This window comes from Patiria miniata, unplaced genomic scaffold (genome assembly GCF_015706575.1).
Source record: "Patiria miniata isolate m_02_andy unplaced genomic scaffold, ASM1570657v1 HiC_scaffold_23, whole genome shotgun sequence".
NCBI classification, from domain to species: Eukaryota; Metazoa; Echinodermata; class Asteroidea; order Valvatida; family Asterinidae; genus Patiria; species Patiria miniata.
The window spans coordinates 9,621,260-9,645,415 of record NW_024037062.1 but is presented as its reverse complement, the minus strand read 5'-3'; the positions used below and the strand labels follow the sequence as shown (position 1 = coordinate 9,645,415).

The 24,156-nt window shown below is 39.4% G+C and overlaps 1 protein-coding gene across 1 annotated transcript; it reads left to right on the top strand.

Annotated features, from left to right (window-relative positions):
- The first annotated feature begins 1,149 nt into the window (after positions 1-1,149).
- LOC119731265 (growth hormone-inducible transmembrane protein-like) lies at positions 1,150-20,436 on the top strand. The gene is made up of 8 exons (XM_038204398.1): positions 1,150-1,223; positions 4,772-5,044; positions 6,283-6,394; positions 13,193-13,334; positions 17,786-17,987; positions 18,921-19,019; positions 19,214-19,385; positions 19,949-20,436. The coding sequence occupies exons 2-8, from the start codon at positions 4,831-4,833 to the stop codon at positions 20,034-20,036; spliced, it is 1,029 nt and encodes a 342-aa protein (XP_038060326.1). The 5' UTR covers positions 1,150-1,223; positions 4,772-4,830; the 3' UTR covers positions 20,037-20,436.
- Positions 20,437-24,156: the final 3,720 nt, after the last annotated feature.

The following is a 24,156-nucleotide window of genomic DNA, read 5'->3' as shown; positions in this document are numbered from 1 at the left end:
TTAACTTACAAACCCAGCCAGATGTTTGTCAGAAAATTATTTTCTTATTTTTCGGGGCATTTTCAAAGGTTTCACTTTGCACTTGAAAATAAAATCGGAAAATCACGCCAAAATAATTTTTTCTTTTAACTTTGTAGCGGGTAAATAAACTCGCAATTTATGAACGGGAGTGTTTAGAACTTGATGAAATTTCACTTTCTGTGAAATTTCAGTTAAAACTTTTGCTCTAGCTAGGCGCTACAGGCGAAAAATCAAAGTGCGCCACGTTAGGGGCCGCGCCACGTTAGGGTACATCAACAATACATGATCAACTTGACGCCATTTTTCTACCCAAGAAGAATATTTTCCGGGTATCGTGGGGTTTTTTTAGCCGAAATTAAAAATAAACAATTGAATACCCATTTTCGAGAAATTGAAAATATTCGTCACTGTAAAGAAGTGCTTGACGAGAATGTTGCACTTCTTGCCGCTGATCTGATATAGCGCAGCGTGATTTTCGCGTGGGGCGGCCCCCGGGCTTGTACGCACCATCTCCGGTCAACGTACGTACGTGACCGTGTGCGCACGGTCGAAAATGATGAGGCCTCAGTTATTAATTGTGAACAGCGCCATCTAGTGTCAGTTACTGTTAGTCTGGTCCCCCGACCTGACAATTTCCCCCGACGTCTACACGTCTAAGATTCATCAGGAATAGTCGGAATCTTTTGGTCTGGGAACCAGACTAAGTTACTGTCTGCTTCTGCATCCCTGATTGATCTATTGTCGAAGTTCAAACAGAACATGGATTTTTTTTATGTTTAAAGAAGTGTACTTTCAGTGAAATGAACCAAAAAGGGATTTCAAATAGTTTTCATACATTTCAGACTGTAGTAGAAAGTTGCACAAAATGTGTTCCTAAGAAAAATTGACCCCTTTAATAATGTCAACAATCACTTGATCTGGAACCACACCAAATAATGAAAACAAGAAAGTGTAGGCTACCAGTTTAATAATAGTCTGTCAGTCTGATAACGCCACTCCTGACAGTGATAATATAGCGCTCATAATAAAAGGTATCAGACTCAACAATTGTCGCAGCCATCATGCAATAAGTCTCACAGGTCATGCGTGACTTTGTCGCTTAATTTGTTGATGTTACATTATTAAATGATGCAATAATAGTAAGTGGTGACTTTCCTAAAACTTGTGTCCATATCAAAAGGGAGAACGTTTTTGAGGGGAAGGTACGTAGGCCTTAACTTTAAACTATTTATAATTATAGTATTAGTAGGCCTAATACAAGTAATAGTAATCATATTCATATTCATAAATAGTCCGAGTAACTTGGACCCAACTTATCGCCTTTTTTAACATTTGGACATGGTCTGGCGATAGTAAGGTCCAAGCTAATACCGAGACCTAGACAACACAGTCCCAAAAACCAACATTTTCCAACAAAAAACATCAGATTTCACCTTCAAAACGGCCTCCAAATTACTAGATATGTCACCTGATATGTCACCAACGCCACGCGCTTCCCTCGCGTAAATACAAGCGAAATCATTATATCTTTTGATCCGCTACAAATAACCATGTACAATTTTGCCCATAGGCAAATCACTTAGGGCCTACTTGTTAGGCTTCCAGTTCCTGTAAAATACGGCACAATATACAATAAGATGGGTACACCACAGGTGATTGGTTTGTAAATGGACTTTTTATTTTGCCAGACAACAAATTGTTTCCTATTTCTCAAGTAATCTTTAAACCATTTGAGTGCAGTACCTCTTACACCATAGATGTTTGTAGTTTACTAATTAGAATATCATGATCTATAGTATCGAATGCCTTAGAAAGGTCCAGAAAAATGCCAATTGTATGCTCACGTTTGTCCAGGATAGATGTTACTTTATCAACTAAATCAATCAAGGCAAGTTCAGTTGAATATTTGGCCCTGAAGCCATACTGAGATTGTGACAGTATGTTAAATCTAGAGATTTTTTTTTTCCAAGACAGTTTGCAACTAACCTTTCTAACAATTTTGAGAAGCATGGCAAGACATATATGGGACGATAATTAGTGACATGGGAACACTTCATTGACTTCGCCTCTTGCTACTTAAGTATTCACTTTCTTAGAGTTTAGGCACTCTCCTGAAGACGGTCAGAGCATACTGACCGGAACGTCGAGTTTATACCTCTGGTTCTTTTCAGAACCATTCTCTTAGTTGAGAAATTATTCGCACATGGTGTTTCCGCAAACCTTTCATTATTTAGTATCTCCACCATGCAAAGCCTCAAATCTTACTTAATGATGTACATTCCCTTTAAACTCAATGTTATAACCTGGCATGCCCAATAGGGGATCAGGGTCTGACTTCAGCCATGTTTCAGTAAGGCCGATAATTTGACATTCGTGCCTTATTTCTAAAAGCGAATGCTGCAGGGAATCAACATTTTTATTTATACTTCTTACATTTGGGTGATACAACGAAAAGGAATCACCTTTCCTAGTATATTTGGATTGCACCTGTTCTTCACTAAGGTATTTTAGACCCGCATGTACTTTGCAGGAATTCAGCGTATTCAGTATCCAACGGTACGGGATTAAAGACGTAATCGTTGAGGCGATTTATGACATCACTATCTGATGAATGGTGTGAGTCTGTACTACTTAAACTTTCATTGAAACTACTGCTGTCGCTTAAATAGCTACTGCTAGAACTAGACATAAGTATTTAAATTACAATAAGACATTGATGGAACGAAATGGGCCAGAATAAAAGCTGTTACTAAGCCAAAAAAAAAAGTCTCCGGTTTCTGGTATGCGCGCGCGCGTGTTGCCGTAGCCATGCGCGTTGGCAAAATGAAAAAGTTTTTTTTTCAATGAAAGATGATGTCTCAAAACCGCCAAACTCACTGGTTTGACTGGAATCCTGCTGCCGCACAATTTTAACGTGTTTTTAGATTGGGTTATGGTCGAGAATAAGCTTTATGTGGCCTCACTGGACTCCCATATATTTGCACTAAGTTTAGTCGGGCACCATTTGCAGTCATCAGCCGACATTTGAAGCAAAAAAATCAGGTAAAAAAAAAAAAAAAGCCGCGTCGCCGCACCACTTTTGGGGCAAGCTCCATACCAGAAACCGGAGACTTTTTTTTTTGGCCTAAGGGCTAGTGAAGGACGTCCACAGCTGTGCACAGCTGTGCACAGCAACGTTTCAGTGTATTAAACAAGATACTGAAACTATGAACATGTTTCATTACCAATGAAATATGGAAGATGATGTGTTTACTAGGGTAGACAATGATCATAAATTCACACATTATTTTGTTATAATTACACGCACTAAACCCCAAATATTCGGTGACTTAAGAAGACATTGAAATGATAATATAAGCAGGTGATCTGCCAAATATTGCAAGATTTTGGTGATGGTAGTAGTTGTGAATATTAAAGAGAAAAGAAATTGTTACCATATTTAAAGTAGTAAATTTAAGTAGTAAGTAACAATGTAGCTAAAGCAAGTTGTTATATACCTTATTGATGGCGTTAAAGGGAATATACATCATTTGCTTTTGCTGTAATTTTCAGAAATGGATGGAATTGGGGGGTTGGAAATATATAGCAAATATAGTTACACTGACTTTTTTGAGGTTTTGGGTTCGAAAATGCTATAAAAACCAAGAAAAACAATCATTTTCCTGTAGTCTGGTTCCCTGACTCCATTTAAGAAGAAACAGCAGTTTACATACATTGGGGAATTGTAAGGTCAGGGAACCAGTCTAGCTGGCTTGTACCTGTTCATCATGGTGTGTAATCGATTGCAAACAAGTGCGATGGTCAATTGGGGCCAGTATTTGAAGGAAAAAAGCCAGTTTTTTTCCCAACGCTGGTCGGCCGACCAGCGTTGGAAATTGATACAAAAATACCACTTTTCTTGAAAATGACAGTATACCAGGTGCCATGATTTTACAGGATGCTTTACACTGTCATTCACTAACAGTCCAGCAAGGTATTTCAAAATGATTTGGTAGTTTTATTTTTTGATGTTTGCAAATGTTGTATTTTCCCTTTAAGATATCGGGTTAGATTGCCCCATTCTGAAGGGCTTGAATGAACCGCTCTTGAGTTTGTAGCTGATGACTGCTGGTACTGACATGGGGATGTAGGCGAATTGTACCTCCATGCCCCGCCCCCTAATTTTACTTTTAATAGTGTTATTTGCTTTTATGTTTTTTTTTATCAAATCCTAGTACTTTCTGTTGAAGTGGGCCCAGATTTAATTTGTTTTCATAGTGAGCCGTGGCTTTGGAGGAGTTTCTTTAAAAAGGGTAATTACATTGTAAGTCCGAGAACCATTCGGTCGATGCATGTAGGTGCTAAGACACAAAGATCCCGGCATTAAATATTGTCAAGTCGGGTCAGGAAACTAGACGGTCAAACGCTGTTAAGATGCATTATTAAATAGTCCATGAAAGTTTCACTAAATAGTTACCACATTACGAACTCCGGAGTGTCAACTATAAACAGGTAAAATGACATTTCTTGTGCCTATTCTCACGGCTGAGATTCGTCGGTGATTGTTTCAGTCCTTGGTTATCCATAATGCTTGCCACACAAGCATATGACAGATGATTCTGAAAATCTAATCACTCAACAGGCTAAGGAACGATCTGTAATGGTTTTGCAGATAATCCGTCCATAAATCATGTACATTAATTAACTCTGCAAGGGCTCAGCTCAGCTAGTTTCTTATTGGCCTTCATTTTGTAATTTATTCTTTTGACAGGTTCCTTTTTCGAGTATTATTAGTGGCACCCGTGAGTCGTAATTCACTCGACAGTCGTCATGTTAGCGTCGCGAATCTTCATCAAACTCCCCCTGGTTGCCTGTGTTTCCGCCCCCACGGTAGGCAGGGGCGTGGCTACCTGCTTGCGACCCAAAGTCAGTGTTGTGGTACCCGCCCTGCGATATGCAAGCCAACCGAGCAGAATCGCGGCCAAGAGAGCAGCAAAATCAAAAACCTTGAAGGAAATGGCCGCTACCCCAGCCGATGGATCAGGTATGGAAACCAAGGCCCATTAAAAAAAAGTTACTTGTCCAAATTTTTGGGGAAAAAAGGAGGCGGCCCCTTTTTTCTTTTTTTTCGTTAACGTTTTTACCAAATGCCCCCGAATCTGAAAGTTTTCAATATCCTGCATTATCAAAAAAGTCAATTTGGACCCAAACCTCCAACTTCAGCAAATTTTTCTCAAAAGTTTACACAAGGTACCTAGAGGCCAGAACTGAGTCCCCTGAAGATTTCAGTTCGCTACGGTCAGTATCCAGTGAGAAAACCAAGATTTTTTGTTTTTACCAAATGCCCCCAGACCTGAAATATTTTCCATATTCAGCATCATCAACAAAATTCACTTTTTGGCCCCAAAATCCAAAATGTCTACCTCATATCTATGATTTTAGGTTCCAGAAATAGTTTTTTTTCCAATAAGAAGCAATACTTATAGCTGGCAATACTTATCTCACCTGCACACCAGTCAAATGCAATGCCTTGTTGTCCCCTTTCATTTGATACCACATTTGAGGTTGTGATGCTTGTAGTTCTGAAGATTTCTTTAAAGCTATAGTCCATCATTTGCAGCCACCCGAAAAAGTAACTGACGTATTATTGTTGAAAAACATACTTGGTTGAAAAATTGTAAGTGGACTAAACTCCCTGTGAAATTAATCTTTCTGGCAAGCTATCATTTTGAAGTAATCAACGAAAGAAGGCCTTTCCAACGGTGCGTTTTAAGACGCACTGTAGGAAAAATTTAAATTACATGTAGTTGTTCGTTTTGTTATTCGGCGCAGCGCGCACAAGCATTGGAACGACGCACAGGTGCGCGCGGTTTCTATAATTCGTCAGATCAGTGCGCGACATCGCGTATAGCTGCAATTCAAAACAATTCAAAACATGATTCAGCAACTTTTGATTTGAAATTGAGATCCTAGAATGCTGTTTTTCTCGAAATATACAGCTGAAGCTGAGCTGAAACTTCATCAGGTTAGTTGTTCAGTATCCTTCATTAGATTTTGAACACTTTTGTTGCTTCAAACAAACAAAATGCACAAATTACAAATGATGGACTATACCTTTAAATTTTCTACTTCACAGCCATGTCCATTTTCTCATTGAATTCCCCATTAAAAAAAAATTATATAAAACATGTCCTAAAGACTAATTTCTCAGCATCTTGCCACAAATGATTGTTACCTACTGGTAACACCTGTTGTTTTTTCCCCTTTTGATGATTGCCCCAGCTATCAGTGTCGGGCGGGGCGCTTTGGCAGGTGCAGCGGCAGTTGGCATCGGTGCGTTGTGCTACTATGGCCTTGGCATGTCCAAAGATGTCGGCGCCTTGGAACGAGCCGCGTAAGTCCCTTTGCAAATTGATTAAAAATGTATTTCCAAGGTCAAGTTTGTCCCTCCTAGTGGGAAGTCAATATTCAGAGCAATATGTGAAACCCTTTGAAACCCCGCAGGTCAGTTTCAGGTGAAGGGATATGAAGTGTTAAAGGGAGGATACAACATTTGCAAACATCAAAAAACAAACTGATCAAATTATTTCGATATACCTGACTAGATTGTTAGGGAATGACGGCTTAAAGCATGCTGTAAAATCGTAGCTCCTGGTGTGCTGACATTTTCAAGAAAACTTTTATTTTTCCAACGCTGGTCGGCTGACCAGCTTTGGAGAAAACTGGCTTATTTCAAAAACTGCTCCTAATTATTCATTCCACATATTCTTTGCAAGTGATTACACACCTGTGAAGGGGTACAAGCCTGCTAGACTGATTCTCTGACCTTACAATTCCCCGATGTCTATAACTTGCTTCTTTCATCTAAAGTGGGGTCGGGAAACCAGACTACATGATTGGTTTTCTTAGTTTTTCCAGCATCTACAAGCCCAAATCATGAAACAAATCAGTTTAACAAAATTTTCTATAGTAGTCGAACCCTCCAAAGTCCAAATCCATTTCTGAAAATTGCAGCAAAAGCAAATGTTGTGCATTCCCTTCAAAGTGATTCTGTGTCACACAGAGTATCACTGCACACACGAAAACAGCACTGTGGAGAGCAGTGAAGCGTGACTGAATCTGCCTGCTTACCCTGAGCTTAATGACGCCAAAGGATTGTGCAGGGATTTGAAGTTGACAAATTACTTCTCAGACGATGAAAAAGAAAGCTTTCGAATGTCAGTTGTGGGGAATTTTCAAAATAAAAACCAGGCCATATGGGAAAAACAAAGCATATTTCACATTTGTGACGCTCACAAAAGCTGCAGTTTACACCGTAAAGCTAAGCTCACTGTACACACTTGTATCTTGTCGTATTGATGCGCCGATGCGGTAGTATTGCTGTGCGGATCATTGTAAACAATCTCAACAGCAACTTCAGAGGTTTTTAAATTTAGCATGTTTGGCGTTGGGTTTCTTTAACCCAGGTAGCTGTGTTGTTTTTTTTCAATCGGGTTCTCGATCCCTGTACTACCCGTAAATGCACACCCCTTGCTTCGGAGGCATATTTCGAAATGTTTCATGCTAAACTTTTCACTGGAAATAAATTGACAAGGAAAAACTGAAGACATTGAAGTCACATATGTGACAGAATTACCCCTTCCCCCTGGAGATAATTCCACTTAAATTTTAATCTGCCTTTGATTCCCAAGACCTTGTGAATTTTTAACAGCTTTTTAGAAAGACCTCAGTCCAAGGAAATGAAGATGAAGTCATGAATAAAGCAGTGTCAATTTTCTGAGCCGAGTGTTGGCGCGACGGCGCCATGGGACTGTATTGTCAATCGCACTAGATAATGAAAATGTCCTCTGTGGTGATATTCATTTCATTCAAGTGCTAGATGCTGGCAATCACATCACAAACTTATAAGCCGCTGTGGTGAAAATAACGAGCGTTAATAACAGTGCGCCGAAGCCGATTAATACAATTTGGAAGCAGTAGGCCCGCAGATCATAAGAAAAAAGGAAGGTCTCATATCGGAAATGACTCGGAGTTTGGAGGTCGAACTTTGTGTTTTTATCATTTGGGCAATTCCACGGTATACTCACGTTACATTTGGAGGGTGGTCTTCTTTCAACTCTGTACTCTTATATAAAAGTCATTTAGGGTGGATTTTTTTCTCAGGGATCAACCCTTAAAATTAAGTGACTCAACTGTAACCAAAAAAGGCCCAACTACATGTAAATGAACTTCTATTGGTTTGGGAATATATTTTTTATTGATTACTAATGTTACACAAACAGGACATGGAAATGTTTTAAAAGTGTCCATGAAATGAATTTTTCAGAGAAACACAATTCGTGCTACTTTCTACTCTTCTTAAATGTATGAAAACTATTTGACATCCCTTTTTTGGTTTATTTTATTCAAAAGTGCACTTCTTTAAACATTCAAATTTGTGTATGTTTTTTTTTTGGACAACTGAGGGCGCTGTTGCCGTGATGTCATTTCAGGGAGACACTGTTCAGTTAAATGGCTTTGTGTACATATGTGAACCCCAAAAATCTGCTTATCGATAAAATTGATGAGAAAGGTTCGCTCATTGGCTTACTGCCATGCCATGTACTAACACAACAACGAATCACCGAAAAAAAAGAGAAAATTTTCAACAGCAAAATATCCAAACTTCTGAAAACTTTTTGTGCACAAACCACTTGCAACAGTGAGGTTTCTGCCTGATATGACATCACGCTTTTGCTCATTAATATGGAAATTTGCATTAGCATAAAAACCAAAAAGGCACCAAAATTCCCTTGAAAACAGCATAATGAAAATTGAAAATAAGGTTAAATGGGACACAAAGGTGCATTTTCAAGAATTACATTTAAAAAAATTGCATTTCATGGGCCCTTTGAATACATGTACCTTGCGTTTGACACTGTTTTATCATGGTGTGCATGACATGACTGATGGAAAAAGGTTTTGATTGCATCATTAGGTGAAGTCGTTTTCTACCATTCAATCTCTAGAGAGAAATGTGTTTTATTAACTCACACTTAGCGCACTACTGACTTTCTCCCAGCATATCTTTGGAATTATTTAAGCTACAGAAATAAATTTGGTGTCATTACAAAGCTAAAGAGTTGCTCTTTAAACGGAAGATACAACATTTTATAACATCAAAACAGCAAATTATCAAATTATCACGAAATACCTCACTGGCCCTTCAGGGAATGCAGGCCTTCTGATTTGAAAATCACAGGCGTGTGGAAAAAGGCACACCTGAATTTCTCTAGGTGTGTGTTTTTTCTAGGTGTGTGGTTTTCTAGGTGTGTGATCTGTGGTCCAGGGAAATTCAGGCGTGCAATTATTCGCACTTCTCAGGAAGCTTTTAGGTGTGCGATGGTGTGGGGGTGTGATCCCACGCCTCAAATCAGAAGGACTGGGAATGACACTTCTAAACCATCCTGTAAAATCGTGGCTCCTGGTGTGCTGACATTTTCAAGAAAACTTGTATTTCTCCAACGCTGGCTCTCTCCAAAAACTGGCTTTTTTTTCAAAAAGAGCTACTAAGTTTTCATATTTGGTTATTCCACATTTTCTTTTCAGTTGATTACACACTTATGTGAAGAGGTACCGGTACAAGCCTGCTAGACTGATTCTCTGACCTTACAATTCCCCAAAGTCTATAAATTGCTCTGTTTTATCTTAAGTGGGGTCAGGGAACCAGACTATAAGAACATGATTGGTTTTCTTGATTTCTCAACAACTACAAGCCCAAAACGTGAAACAAGTCAGTTTAACAATATTTGCTATAACTTACTAATCCTCCAAATCCATTTATTTCTAAAAAAATTGCAGCAAAAGCAAATGTTGTACATTCCCTTTAACATGGTATATAAAACTCAAAAAGTCAACTGCTGGGAGTTATTCCTCAAATGCCAGGTGTAGTCAAGTCCGTCCCAAGTCAAATCACAAGTCAAATTAAAAGAAATATCACAAGTAACAGGCGATAAACAACGAGAAACTGATCACTGATTAGAGACGAGAGGACTTGTGATGTACCTGTGAGGACATGCAAGAAAATAACTAGAACTCTGGTGTTCATTAAAGGGAATGTACATTATTTGCTTTTGCTGCAATTTTTAGAAATGGATGGATTTGGGGGGTCAGTATGTTATAGCAAAACATTTTATACTGACTTATTTTACGTTTTGGGTCCGTAGTTGCTGGAAAATCAAGAAAACAAATCGTGTTCTTGTAGTCTGGTTCCCCGACCGCACTTAAAATGAAACAGAGCAATTTGTAGATGTTGGGGAATTGTAAGGTCAGAGAATCAGTTGTACCCCTTAGAAGATGTGTAATCAATTGCTGAGACAATGTGGAATAACTAAATATAAAAAAAATAAGAGCAGTATTTGAAGAAAAGTCAGTTTTACCAGCGCTGATCGGCCGACCAGCGTTGGAAATTGATACAAAAATATCACTTTACTTGATAATGTGAGCACACCAGGAGCCATTGTTTTACAGGATGCTTCAGACTGCCATCCCCTGGCAGTCCAGTAAAGTATTTTGTGATAATTTGGTCATTTATTTTTTTGATGTTTGCAAATGTTCTACATTCCCTTTAAAAACACAGGGATATTTTTTGAAAATTATTAAGTACTGTCCAAACAGGCCCTTTTGCTTAAAGGCTATGGATTATCACTGTAACATGTGATTGACATTTAAACAAAGCCGCAGCCATGCATGGCGGATTCAGAGGAGGGCCTTCCATCCAAATCGGAGTCACCGGAGAAACGGATTTAAACTTTCACGGATCTTAAAGAGAATGTACATCACTGGCTTTTGCTGTAATTTTCAGAAACGAACTATTTTGGGTTTAGGCCAAAAAAAAAAAGTCTCCGGTTTCTGGTATGCGCGCGCGTCGCCGTAGCCATGCGCGTCGGCAAAATGAAAAAGTTTTTTTTTCAATAAAAGATGATGTCTCAAAACCGCCAAACTCACTGGTTTGACTGGAATCCTGCTGCAGCACAATTTTAACGTGTTTTTAGATGGGGGTATGATCGAGAATAAGCTTTACGTGGACTCTCTGGACTCCCGTACATTTTGCACTAAGTTTAGTCAGGCACCATTTGCAGTCATCAGCCGACATTTGAAGCAAAAAAGTCAGGTAAAAAAAAAAAAAAAGCCGCGTCGCCGCACCACTTTTTGGGCAAGCTCCATACCAGAAACCGGAGACTTTTTTTTTTTGGCCTTAGTATAATAGATCAAATATTGTTACACTGACATGTTTGAAGTTTTGCATTCGAAAATGCTGGAATAAACCAAGAAAAACAAAAGGTTTCAAGTAGTCTGGTTCCCTGACTCCACTAAAATGAAATGGATCAAAAATGCCAGAAAACTGTAAGGTAAGGGAACCAGTCTAGCCTGGCCTGCACCCGTTCATGAACATGGAACCAATAGCAAACAACATTTGGACTGAAAAAAAACAATGGTAAATATGGAGCAGTAGTTGAAAAATAGTTAGGTTTTTCCAACGGTGGTCGGCCGACCACTGTTGGAAATGTATACAAAAGTACCATTTTTCTTGAAAATGACTTCACACCAGGTGCCATAATTTTACAGGATGCTTTAGACTGTCCTTTACCAACATCCTAGTAAGGTATTTCGTAACAACTCGGTAGTTTTATTTTTCGATGTTTGCAAATGTTGTATTTTCCCTTTAAGTCTGTCACAGACCATTTAATAAATATTGTGTATAGGTTTTTTTTATTTTGCATGCATCAACCTCGAATTTAATAATAATAATAATAATAGTGGATATTTATAAAGCGCACATATCCACCAAGACTGGTGCTCAAGGCGCTACATCATTATTTCCCCTACTCATTGGGCACATGAAACATTCCAAATACCATCTCAGCTCCCTGGGGAGTATGCAGCTCGATGCAGCCTGTTAGGCGCAAGCAAGCTAATTGAGAACGCTATAATTGTGTGTGAGGATAACTCATGGATCATTGAACATATGGTTACAAGGTTGATTGTAATTACACATGAGGGGTAATATACAGGTCATAATTCCCTGGAGACAAGGTTGACCGGTCATATTGCTCAACCGCATCCATCCTTTATGGTTTTCAAAACCTCCATTTTTAATTCCCTGGCTTAGAGAACTATATGGCTAAATAATTGGACCCATTTTCTACTTCAGGGACATTGAATCCTAGAGGACAATAAATTGAATCATAAATTGGCCATTTGAAAGTTTTAGAGTATTTTCCTGCAAGAGTGTTTGTACATGTACTTAGCAAACTGATGTCCTTACATATCACAGATCAGTGAAAGTTGACTTGAATTAAAAAAAAAAAAATTCTGTACCTGATCATTATGTGTACTCTTTAAATGTAATATACATGTGTACAACATTTGCTTTTGTTGTAATTTTCAGAAATTGATGGATTTGGGGGTTAGTATTTTATAGCAAATTTTGTTACACTGACTAAGACTTGTTTGAAGTTTTGTGTTCAAAGATGGGGGAAAACCAAGAAAACAAATGCTGTTCTTGTACATTGTAGTCTCGTTCCATTGTGAGACGGAGCAATTTATAGATGTCAGGGAGCTAGGTCAGGGAGCCAGACTAGCTGGCTTTCTCCCAGTCACGGTTGTGTAACCAAATTGCGAACAAAATGTGGACTAACTAAATTTGGCACCTTGGGGGCAGTATTTGAAGGAAAAAAAAACAGTTTTTCCAACGATTGTCGGCCGACCATCATTGGAAATTGACACAAAAATTCCACCTCTCTTGAAAACGTCAGCACACCAGGTGCCATAATTTCACAGGATGCTTGAGACTATTACTCACTTACAGTCCAGTAAGGTACTTCATAATAATTTAGTAGTGTTTTTTTTTAATTTGTATTGCCTTTAATGTTCATATGTAGTCTAGTTACCTTGAAGGTAGACATTTGGCACGATTTTGCAAAACTTTCATGTTTTAGATTGTTTAGTGACCTTATTTCACAGGTTTGGATCACACAAATCCACATACATGTAATATCTAATATTCACGGAGAAAACATTTTAAAAACCCTGTATATAAACTATTCAGTCATGTCAGTATACACGTACAGATTGTATTACGCATCTTGCAGTTGGTATTCTGTTTTATTCCATCACAATTTTATTCCTACTTTGTTATCCCTAAATACAGCATGTGGCCAGACTACGTACGGGAGAGGGTCCAGTCCACTTATGCCTATTTTGGCGTCGGGATCGCATCCACTGCAGCCTCAGCTATTGCAATCTCCAGGAATCCTGCCATCATGGCCAGAATGATGCCCAAGTCATGGGTGGTAGGTACAAACTTCTCAAACGGCAATGTCAGTGTATGAAAAGTAACAAAGTACATGTAATGCCTGCTGGGCGCATCCATGTTTGTGCACAAACCTATGGAGACCTAGACAGTTTGTACGGCTTTTGTACGGCTATTTGCATATCTGCGTTTGTATTCCATACCGGTGCGTTATCGAAGCCAATACGCCCAAAACCGAAACGCACGATCAGCAAATGAGAGTGTCATTTTGCTCTACGCAAACAGCGCAACGCGTGCGCGTATTCGCTGCAGATGCTTTTTGCTGTAACGGTTTTTTTTAACCGTCAATGACGCGCTTAAGTTGTTTGCGTATGTTCTACTTGCACGTTGCATGTAGAGCACACTTTCAAAATTCAATCCATCTAATTTCATTATGTTCTACAAACACGCACATGAATTCAAAATGCCTGCGCCCAGGACGGCTTCAAAGCTTCTCCGCGCGCAGAATGAGGAGTTAGCGCTCTAGTAATTTAATATAGCTCTATGGTTTGTACCGAAACTGCAAAAAGAAAAGCACAAAAATTATGAATACTTGATTGAAAGTACCGTGGATGATACCGGTAGTATCAACTATCAAGCATCCTGTCAAATTTTACTTCACGGAAGACCTTAGTTTCCCTTCCTTTGTTTTCCTTTGTTCCTATTGAAATCTCAAACTCCATTACGTTTCCCTTATGGGGGTGGATCAAGTTCTTAAGACTCCCTGCGGGGTCTATTCTGCTACTGATATGCTGTCACTTTAAAGGTATAGTCCATCATTTGTAATTTGTGCATTTTGTTCGTTTGAAGCAACAAAAGTGCTCAAGATCTAAAGAAGGGTGCTGAACAACTAACCTGATGAGGTTTCAGCTCAGCTTTAGCTGTATATTTTGAGAAAAACAACATTCTAGGATCTCGATTTCAAATCAAAGGTTGCTGAATCGTGTTTTGAATTGGGCCTGAGTTCAGTGTCCGAGACACGTTCTCTCTGAGCCGATTGCAGCTACGCGATGATCGATGACGCACACTGATCGGACAAATTATAGCAACCGCGTGGGCGTGTGCGTCGTGCCAATGCTTGCGCGTGCTTTGCCGAATAACAAAATGAAGTACTAATTTGAATTTCCTACGGTGCTTCTTAACAAGCACCGTTGGAAAGGCCTTCTTTCATTGATTTCTTCAAAATGACAAGCTTGCCAGAAAGAATAATTTCACAGGGAGTTTAGTGCCCTTACTATCTTTCAACCAAGGATGTTTTTCAACAGGAATTACGCCAGTTACTTTTTGGATAGTTGCAAATGATGGACTATAGCTTTAAAGGTATAGTCCATCATTTGTAATTTGTGCATTTTGTTCGTTTGAAGCAACAAAAGTGCTCAAGATCTAAAGAAGGGTGCTGAACAACTAACCTGATGAAGTTTCAGCTCAACTTCAGCTGTATATTTCGAGAAAAACAACATTCTAGGATCTCGATTCAAATCAAAAGCTGCTGAATCATGTTTTGAGTTGGGCCTGTTCACGACACGTTCTCACTTAGCCGATTGCAGCTAAGCGATGTTGCGCACTGATCCAACAAATTATAGCAACCGCGTGTGCGTCATGCTAATTTGAATTTCCTACGGTGCTTCTTAAGAAGCACCGTTGGAAAGGCCTTCTTTCGTTGATTTCTTCAAAATGACAGCTTGCCAGAAAGAATAATTTGACAGGGAGTTTAGTCCCCTTACTATCTTTCAACCAAGTATGTTTTTCAACAATAATTACGCCAGTTACTTTTTGGATAGCTGCAAATGATGGACTCTGGCTTTAAATAAATCAGGAATAATTCATATTTTTTTCACCACGAATGGACACAGAACATAGTACAAATGCTAATTGGTTTACAGTGAAGCTTAAAAATAATGTGATCAATTTGTTACGGGTGATGCATCACATCTTTTAACTTCCGTAAAACGTGAGCCAGCTGTGAAAGTTGTAAAAATACATGTCAGTCATGGACGGTATTAATTTCCTGTAAACATTCATAACACGGCGTCAAATTATTGGGTGCCCCAGCTGGCGAGGAGTTGTGATAACGGTCTAATTACGGACCCACCACCAGCGATACCGCGCTAATATTGCTGCCCCTGGAGGAGTAATTAGTCATTTGTTGTTTCCCAGATGTTAATCTTGTCAAGATTGTGTGATTGCGGCGTCTAAGAATGCCTTCAGGGATGCAGGCCACTTAAGCGTTATTTGCTCGAAATCTGTCAAAACAATCATCATTTTGTCGAAGCTCCAAGTTGAGGCAGTTTTCAATTCGCGACTTTGGTTTGCAGCTGTGGCTTGATTTTTGCATTTTATTCATAGTCATTTTGAAATGTTTGTTCTTAACCATCTTAAAACCAAATGAAAAATGCACCAAAAAGTGAACTCGAAAGAAAGTACATGTAGTTCATCAGGCCACTCTGGAAATCCGGAAAAACCTCGAAAATGAGTTTTTATTTTTTTCTGTCAGGGAAAACCCAGGGAATTTGGGAAAAACACCAAAAATCAGGGGAAACTCAGAGAATTTGACAGTGACCCAGAAGGGAAAGGTTTGCGTCACTTTGGGTATGTGTGGGTTTTTTTGCCGTGTGTCCATGTTGTGTTCATTGACTGACTGGCTATGGTGGCTTTTTAATGTTAATGCAGTGTGAGTATTACACACCTCTCCAGACAATGACAATTGGCTGTGCTACACCACCTCGTGACTTCCCAGCAACCTTGTGAAAATATTTCTCATGAAATTTGGAATTTTCTCAGTGAAATATTGGGGAAAATGCAGGGAATGTTGTTTTCATAAAGTGATGGGAACAGTTCATGTCTAAGTAGCAGAAGATTTGAAGTACATTAACCCTAAAAGAGCCGGGCTATTTTGATCATCTCTCATCCCCCCCCCCCCCCCAAGATCTCGGCCATTGAGCAGTTGAGTGACGAAAAAAATTTGAAACTTGGTACATGCATAGAGCAACTCATCATGAACATACCCAAGAAATTTCATGACTATAGGTCAAAGGGTTTTGGAATTATGGCTAATTAATTATTCTTATGCACGAATGGTACGGTAACTCTGCTTTTTTTTTCTGCTCTCTTTTTGGTATCAAAAGATGCCCAAGGCTTGAGGTTACAAGTCAGAACAGCTCGGGTCGCAAAAAAACACATTTTTTTAAGCTATCGGGGAAAAAGTTTAAGGGGGGGGGGCGGATTCTCCCCCCCCCCCCCACCCGGCCCCTTTAGGGTTAAGCATATTGGTGAAGCTAGCAATAAACCTAAGGCCAAAAAAACAAAATAAGTCGGTCTCTGGTCAGCGTGCGCGTCAATTTTAATCTTGCGCGTCAATATATTTTTTTTCCAAAATGTTCTGCGGTAGCTCCAACAGCGCCCTCTATTCCCACACCTCAATTTTTTTTTACTAAAGAGCACCAAGGAATGGGAAATTGCACCAAGGCAAATGATCGAGAGCACCAAGGCAAATTATGGAGGACACCAATGTACATGAGGACACCAAAAGAGCAAAATAGTACCCCACCTTGTCTGTACAATCCAAGCTTGAAGAAAAAAAAAAAAAGCCGCGTCAATTCCGGAACTTTCGTCTGACCAGAGACCGAATATTTTTTTTTTTTTTTGGCCTAATATACATGAACCGTAAGGTACTGGTAGTATTTACCTAGTCCAGATTACTGTTAATTCTTAGCGAATTACTACTCGGATATTGGTCATAGATCAGTAGCCCTACCGCTAAGCTGCCACCGGGTGTACGCTCTCAACAGATAATTAGTTTTTAAGTCATCTGTTGACTAACAGATAATTAGTTTTTATGTCATTTGTTGTTCACTGGATTTTTTTTGGTGGATTAATGGTAATCTTCAGAAAATCAACAGGGGCAGTATTGCTGCTTTTAAAGGAAATATGTATGAAAATTCTGAAAAATTCAGGAAATTTTTGATAATTCAAAATACTGCTTATGGATGTCAAGTTTTCAGAGGTGTATTTTTTTGCAGCACAAAAACGGTCACTTTTCAATAATTTAAAGTCTGTTGGGTCTCTTACATTTTGACAGCTCCATGTATATATTTATTGTAGTGGTTACCGATCATTTTGATGCAGATCATTTGTTGTATTCATGCTAAAACATTTGCCCACTAAAACGTTTGAATTGAGTTTGGCACGGAAATGGCACAGCGTTTACAATAGTGCCGTTCCACTCCCGTTAAGAACCACGATAGCACAGCAGACCCTGTCGAGCAAAAGGATGTTGCCGTGCCGAACATTGGCAATGGTTAAAATGCCGTGCTATCGCCGTGCCAATTCCAGAAAGTCATATTAATTGAGTTTTGCACAGCGGTAGCACAGCATTAAGAGCATAAGTGTAGTTCTCAGAGATAACTTGATTTATATTTCTTATCTTCTCTCCCCCCCCCCCCCCCCCCCCAGGGTGCACTGGGCATGATGGGTCTGGTCATGTGCTCAGGCTTTATCTGCATGTCAGTGCCGTACACAGAGGGCGTCCTAGGAGGGAAACAGCTGGCGTGGTTGGCTCATAGTGGTCTCTTGGGGGCGGTCTTAGCCCCCATGACCCTGCTGGGTGGACAACTCCTGATCCGTGCTGCATGGTACACGGCTGGTGTAGTTGGAGGTCAGTATTGATATCGGCACTACAATTACTAGCAATTAACTCCCTCCTGTGACGTCACACTATTGTTTCTTCTCGCCGTTATTTTGCACGAATGGAGCACGGCCTGCGATTCAGCTTCTGACGAATGGCGTACTGCCCACATATTTTTTTGTTGTAGGTGGATGAAGCCACATGTGTTATTCAGTAATTTAACAGAATCGAAGCAAGACACTTAGTTTTTTTTTGTTCTGCTTTTTCCCATGCAATTAAAAAAAAATGGTCGTTGGAAAAATTGACGTAGCAGGATTCGAACCGGGCACCTTTCAATCCATAACTCATCTCGTTTACCACTAGGCTACTGTGGCAGCTCGACCACTGCCTTTCTCTTAAATGCTTTAAACATGGAGGTAGGAAACTCACTAAATAATAACAAAAATGTGACGTCATTGTTCTTTTCTCATAAACAAAAATGTTTTTTTCCCATTCTAACATATTCAACAATGAAGCTGTACAAAGGCCTTTGTTCCAGCAATAATGAGGAATTCACGGAGGGTGTCAAGTAGGTTAAAACACTCAGTAGCGAGCCGTTCGTGGGTGAGAATGGTGCGCTCCTCGTGTACCATCCATAACACATATGTTTTAAAAAAAAAGACATGATTTTTTTTCCCACCCTACCAGCCCGTCCCAAAAAAGTTTGAAAAAATTATGAAAAATAATTCTCAGGAATTGTTTCAATATTCTGAATTAATAATATGTCAAAGTTTTGAAATGGGCCCCAAATTTTATTACTGAAAATACTGTCCCAACCCAAAATACTTCAAATTCAGGTGCTGAAACTGCTCCATTCTTGGTTTACTTCAGAATACCCAACTTGAATTTGTCCCGATCTTACCGACATGTGTAAATGTATGTACCCTAATGTTAACAACACCAATCTTGTTTCAACTTTGTCAGGATTGTCCTGCGTCGCTGCCTGTGCACCTAGCGAGAAGTTTCTGTACATTGGTGGTCCCTTGGCCATGGGACTCGGTGTCGTCATTGCAGCGTCAATTGGTGAGTTTTTGCCTCACAATTGGTAAAATAGGTCCTCCGTGATTAACCCTCATGTTTGATTGTTTCTATGTTGCTGTTGCAGGTGGTATGTTCTTAGCACCTACTACCGCCATGAGCTCAGCTACCCTCAACACTTTAATAGGCCCTCCTAGATAAATCCTAATGGTATATTGTTTTCTATTTTGCCGTTGCAGGTGGTATGTTCTTTGCACCTACTACTGCCCTAGGCTCAGGCCTGTACGCCATCAGCACCTATGGAGGCCTGATTCTCTTCAGTGGCTTCCTGTTGTATGACACCCAGCTGATAATGAAACGTGCCGAAACCTATCCCATCATGCCCCAGAGGCCTTACGATCCAATCAACGCGTAAGTGAATGTTTTTTTTGGAAAGAGTTATTTTAAGATACCAAATATGTCTGTGCACGCCAGTACATGGGCAGTATAAACATGTTTAAAGAAAAAGTTCGAACGACTGACTTTACAGTTTTTAAAGGCATAATTTATAGGGTTTTTTGCATTTATCTTAGAAGTAACCTACTTAATTATCAAAAAGCTTACTTGGATTAAAGATCGTACTGGTACTAAACACACCGTGAAATTATTCCATCTGGCCCGCTGTCATTTAGAAGAAATCAAGAAATGTAGGTGATTTCCAACGATCAGTCAATTGCCTGATCGTTGGAAATTAAGAGTGCTATTGACAAAATCGTGTTCTTTTGTCATACTGTTGTGCATGGTTTTTTAATATGTTTTATCGAAAAGTGTAATATCCACTGAGCTGAAACTCCAACAGGTTATGTTTTGAACATTCTTCTTTGGATTTTGAGTGGTGTTATTATTGGAAACGAACAAAATGCATGATCGTACTGGTATATATGCCTTTAAAAACCTGATATTTCTTTTCATTTATTGTTCCATTTCTTTTCTAGGGCAATGGGGATCTACATGGATACAGTCAATATCTTCATCAGAATCGCAATGATCTTGTCCAACTCATCAGGCGGACGAAGGAAATGAGGAAACGAAACAGTAGCCATGGCAATTTTATAGATCACCCTAATGAATCTTCCATGTGTTCTTGTACAGTCTAAATATACGAGTCATATATAGCAGCAGAGGGAGGGAGGGGCTTAATTAAATTTTTTATAGGGGGGGGATTTCTAGGCTAATGATTTGCAAAGAATGAACAATTTCTCTTGTTGATGGACTTATGATTACCAGGAACGACAGGGTTTAGCCTAAGAAGGCAGCTGGTTCCCCGTCTCGCTGTTTGATTTCTGAAGGAGGGGAGGGGCAGGAACCAGTGTTCTTTTGGCACTTACTTGGATGTTTTCTTATCACTTGTAAGAATCATTGTATACCAGGGAAGTTTCATTCATTGACAACATTTGTGCATGTTCATGTTGGGGGGGGGGGGGTTGCTTGGGGAGGTGAGTGGGTTGCTGGGGGAGGGGGGGGGGAGAGCTAGCAAACAGCACCAATACAATTCAAAAGAATATTGTAAATATTGTAGCATAATCGCGGTTATTTTTGCAAATACGAATTTGAGAATGTCAATGACTGATTTTTATTGTACAGTTGTCATATGAGATCACATTCATTTAATAGGTTTAAAAGCAAACTTCATGGATTATTTTGTAAAAATTCATTTACATGTACATCCAAGGGCGGATTTAGGGGGGGGGGGATTGTCCCCCGTTGCCCCCCCCCCCCCCAAAAAAAACCCATTTTTTTTGGTGACGTCGCTATAAAGGCAGGCACTGCGTACACCATCTTTTCTTCCCCAAAAAAAATTGGTTAAAGTGGTCAGAAATTGCCACAGATCGCACCACAGAGCATTTAGAATCCCCCCCCCCAAAAAAAAAAAAAAAATTGACCCACTTTTTGGGGGACTCAATTTTTTTTTTTTTTTTTGGCCCCCAAAAAATTGTGTTCTTGATCCGCCCTTGTGTACATTTGGCATAGCTGTTGCTTTTTCCCTTGCATCTTTAGAATCCTTGGTAAAAATTTCTCCAGAGTACCCCAACGGAGTGGGTTCCGAGAAATAACTTGATTTCATTTTCTCTGCATGTTATTTCTCCTTTCTTTGTATACAGTTGTTCTGTATGCCTTTTTGTTAATTTTCCTTCGTGTCCCTTTCATCCATGTTGATTTCTTTACTTCATTCTCGAGTTTAAATAGTTGGTAGGATAGCAGAATCCCAAATTAGCATTGGCTATCAGTGCTAAGCCATCGTATGAATTGAGGACCTTTTCTTTGTTTTAATCCTCTCAACAAACGACAGCACTGGGGCCTCAGCTTCACTTCCAGTTTAAAATTCCTCCATTTTATTTCCAAAGACGCTATATATCCATTTGAAAAAGGTGAACATTTTGCATGGTTATCAAACTTTAAAGAATAAAAACAGTATAACAGCTGTTTTAACTTCCAGGCGCGGATCCAGAGGGGGGGTTTTGGGGGTCAAAAAAAAAAAAAACCAGCTCTGTCCAAATTTAATTTTTTTCATACAAATTCCTAAAAAATAAGTCGGAACCCCCCCCCCCCCCTGCTGTGTCACCCAAAAAAGATTATACTGGATATAATGTCTGCCTGTTCAAAATACGGTACACCATTCTGTAATCTAATGTTAATAATTGTCGGATTTGAACAGCGCCCCCTATTGAAAAATGGTACGGTTCACCTAATTTTTGTTTTTGAGGCAAAATCTGTTAAAAAGTAGCTGTTTATTAAAAAAAAAAAAAAAAAAATTTTTTGACAGATTCAACCCAAATTTTCGATTCTTTAAATAATTTTTTTGACCTCCACATGTATTTTGGAACAATAAAACCAAATAATTTATCTTTGCAATGAAAACAGTTTGTTGGACAGTTTCTTGAGAAGTGTGCTCCTGCTTTTGTTAGAATGACCTCATGATTGTTATTCAAATAAGTGAAGGCAGAGTTTCATGGGGGAATCCCAGGCGCGGTTCTACGGGGGGGGGGGGGGGGGCTTTAGCCCCCCCAACATTTTGTCTAGCCACCCAAAAAGAAATTCCGTAAAAAGAAATTGCATTATCAAAAAGAAGGATTGTGATGTACATGCGAACGGTCTCCCCCTAAAGAAAGTCGTGACAAGGGTGCATTTGTAGTTAATAGAGTGTGAATGATTTTAGGATTTTATGAGCCCCCCCCCCCCCCCCCCCCCCCCCCCCCCCCCCCCCCTATTGATTTTCGGAGGCCTAAGTGTCTGGAGAAAATAACCGGTCTACATTTCAGCACGCCTCCCTGAAAAAAATCTGGATTCACCCTGCTAGCCCCCACAAAATATTGGTTCTAGAACCGCGCCTGGGGAATCCCTTTCAGAAAACCTAAGTCTATATTTAATTTGAGTCTAATAAAATGTGTTCTTTTACTCCAGTTCTCGACCAACTAAATCGCTAATTTGATCGATAAATGAAGGCTCACTTAAGCATTTTTTGCATCACGGAGTAATCATGTTAACATGAATTTTCAAACCTGAACTTCTTTTTAAGAAAAGGCACAAAATATTTATGGAAGACATAATGCGATTATCAATTTTAAATTTTCAAATGGTTAGGAAGCTTGAGCAAAAGGAAACAACAGACTTAATCTGTGTAAATCTGTATCACATTTATTTGTTTAATTAATTAGCAAGTTTTGTGGTGCAAAACCTTTTTTTTAGGCCTTCAATAATTTGGTTAGTAAGTGGGGCGCCCCCATGGGATGACACTCAAAACGACGGCGCGCGCACGTGGTTGTTCCGCCATTTGTTGTTCGCGGGCAAGCCGGACGATGTAACGGACGTCAACAACCATCACAAGAATGCAGAGTAAGTTACGCATTTTCACCTTAAGTAATTTAGTAGGAACTACTGGCCACACTGGAGAACTTGTGGGAACAATTTCAATTAAAGTATGGATAAAAATGGTGAGGAAAAATGAGGTCAAATTTGCAAGCACTGCATGTAAAAAAAAAGTAGCTGTCTGACTGTACAAAATGTAAAAGACGCCCCCTCGCGACGCCCATGTGCCGAAGGGAATTGCGTTCCTAATAATGTTGACACCTTTAACATAATGGTATTGGTAACACTAACAAGTGTCAATTTCAAGAACAGAAAGAAGTTGTCTTTGTTTCAAAATTGGCGTCACGTTGCAACATTGTTTCCGAACAGATACCAGGAAAAAATTGGTGTGAAGTGGAGGAGGGGAATTTCTGGATGATTCTTGAACGAAGACATTCAGTCACACTTTGTCATGTTTGCAAAATCTCTTTAAACTTTATTACAACGCAGTGGCTATCGTTACAGCAGCCGTAACGCATTTCCCATTTTGTATCGTTACGGTAGACTGCAACTTTTATAAAAACATGAGAAGAAAATATAAAATTAGAAGGAAAAAAGAGAATTTGAACGTTATGAAATTCGGACTTTATTTCCCTTTTAAAAAATATCCTCCAAAGCCTCAGGTTAGAAAAGGAAAAAAAAATTGAGTGCAAAACTGAGATGCGAACCCGCAACCTCGCGGTGAAAAATCCTACCCTCTATCAACTGAGCTGTCACACTGCTCGCTAAAACATGGGGAAACAAATAATTATATACCTGCGTGCTTATCAAAATGTATCGTAGATGGCGCTAAACAACGACTGCCATAACAATAGCCACTTCGTGATTACAACTCCCAAATTACATCTTTCCTCTTGGACCGCCAAACGCTAACTCCACCAACCATCACCATTCGTCCTCCTCCGCCACCCAATGCCAACTGACTAAATTCTTCTAAGAACAAAGAGTCATTCTTCAAGTTACTGTTGTTATGGAATTGTCTTCCATAATATATCTCGAATGACTTTAAAGGGAACATGTAATGGGATTTTAATGACTTAAATACATTAAAAACAGCTTTCTTACCATGTAACTATGACTTTCCACCTCTTTTGTAGCAGTAAAGGGAAGAAATTTCAACATTTTAATTTTTATGCTAATGAAAATTTCCATATTCATAAGCCAATGGGTGATGTCATTCAAGGCAGAACAGTAGTGTCCCCATAGCTTTGTGTACAGATATATATCAAACTTTTCTTCATTTTCTTGGAGTAAATTCCACTTTATACTTGTTTATCATTTTTAAACAGCTTGTTTG

Bases quoted from the DNA above. Each gene is read 5' to 3' on its own strand.
- LOC119731265 (XM_038204398.1), top strand. From the start codon at position 4,831: ATGTTAGCGTCGCGAATCTTCATCAAACTCCCCCTGGTTGCCTGTGTT. The intron at 5,045-6,282 runs GTATGGAAACCA...TGATTGCCCCAG, and splicing joins TACCCCAGCCGATGGATCAG to CTATCAGTGTCGGGCGGGGC. The intron at 6,395-13,192 runs GTAAGTCCCTTT...CCCTAAATACAG, and splicing joins GGCGCCTTGGAACGAGCCGC to CATGTGGCCAGACTACGTAC.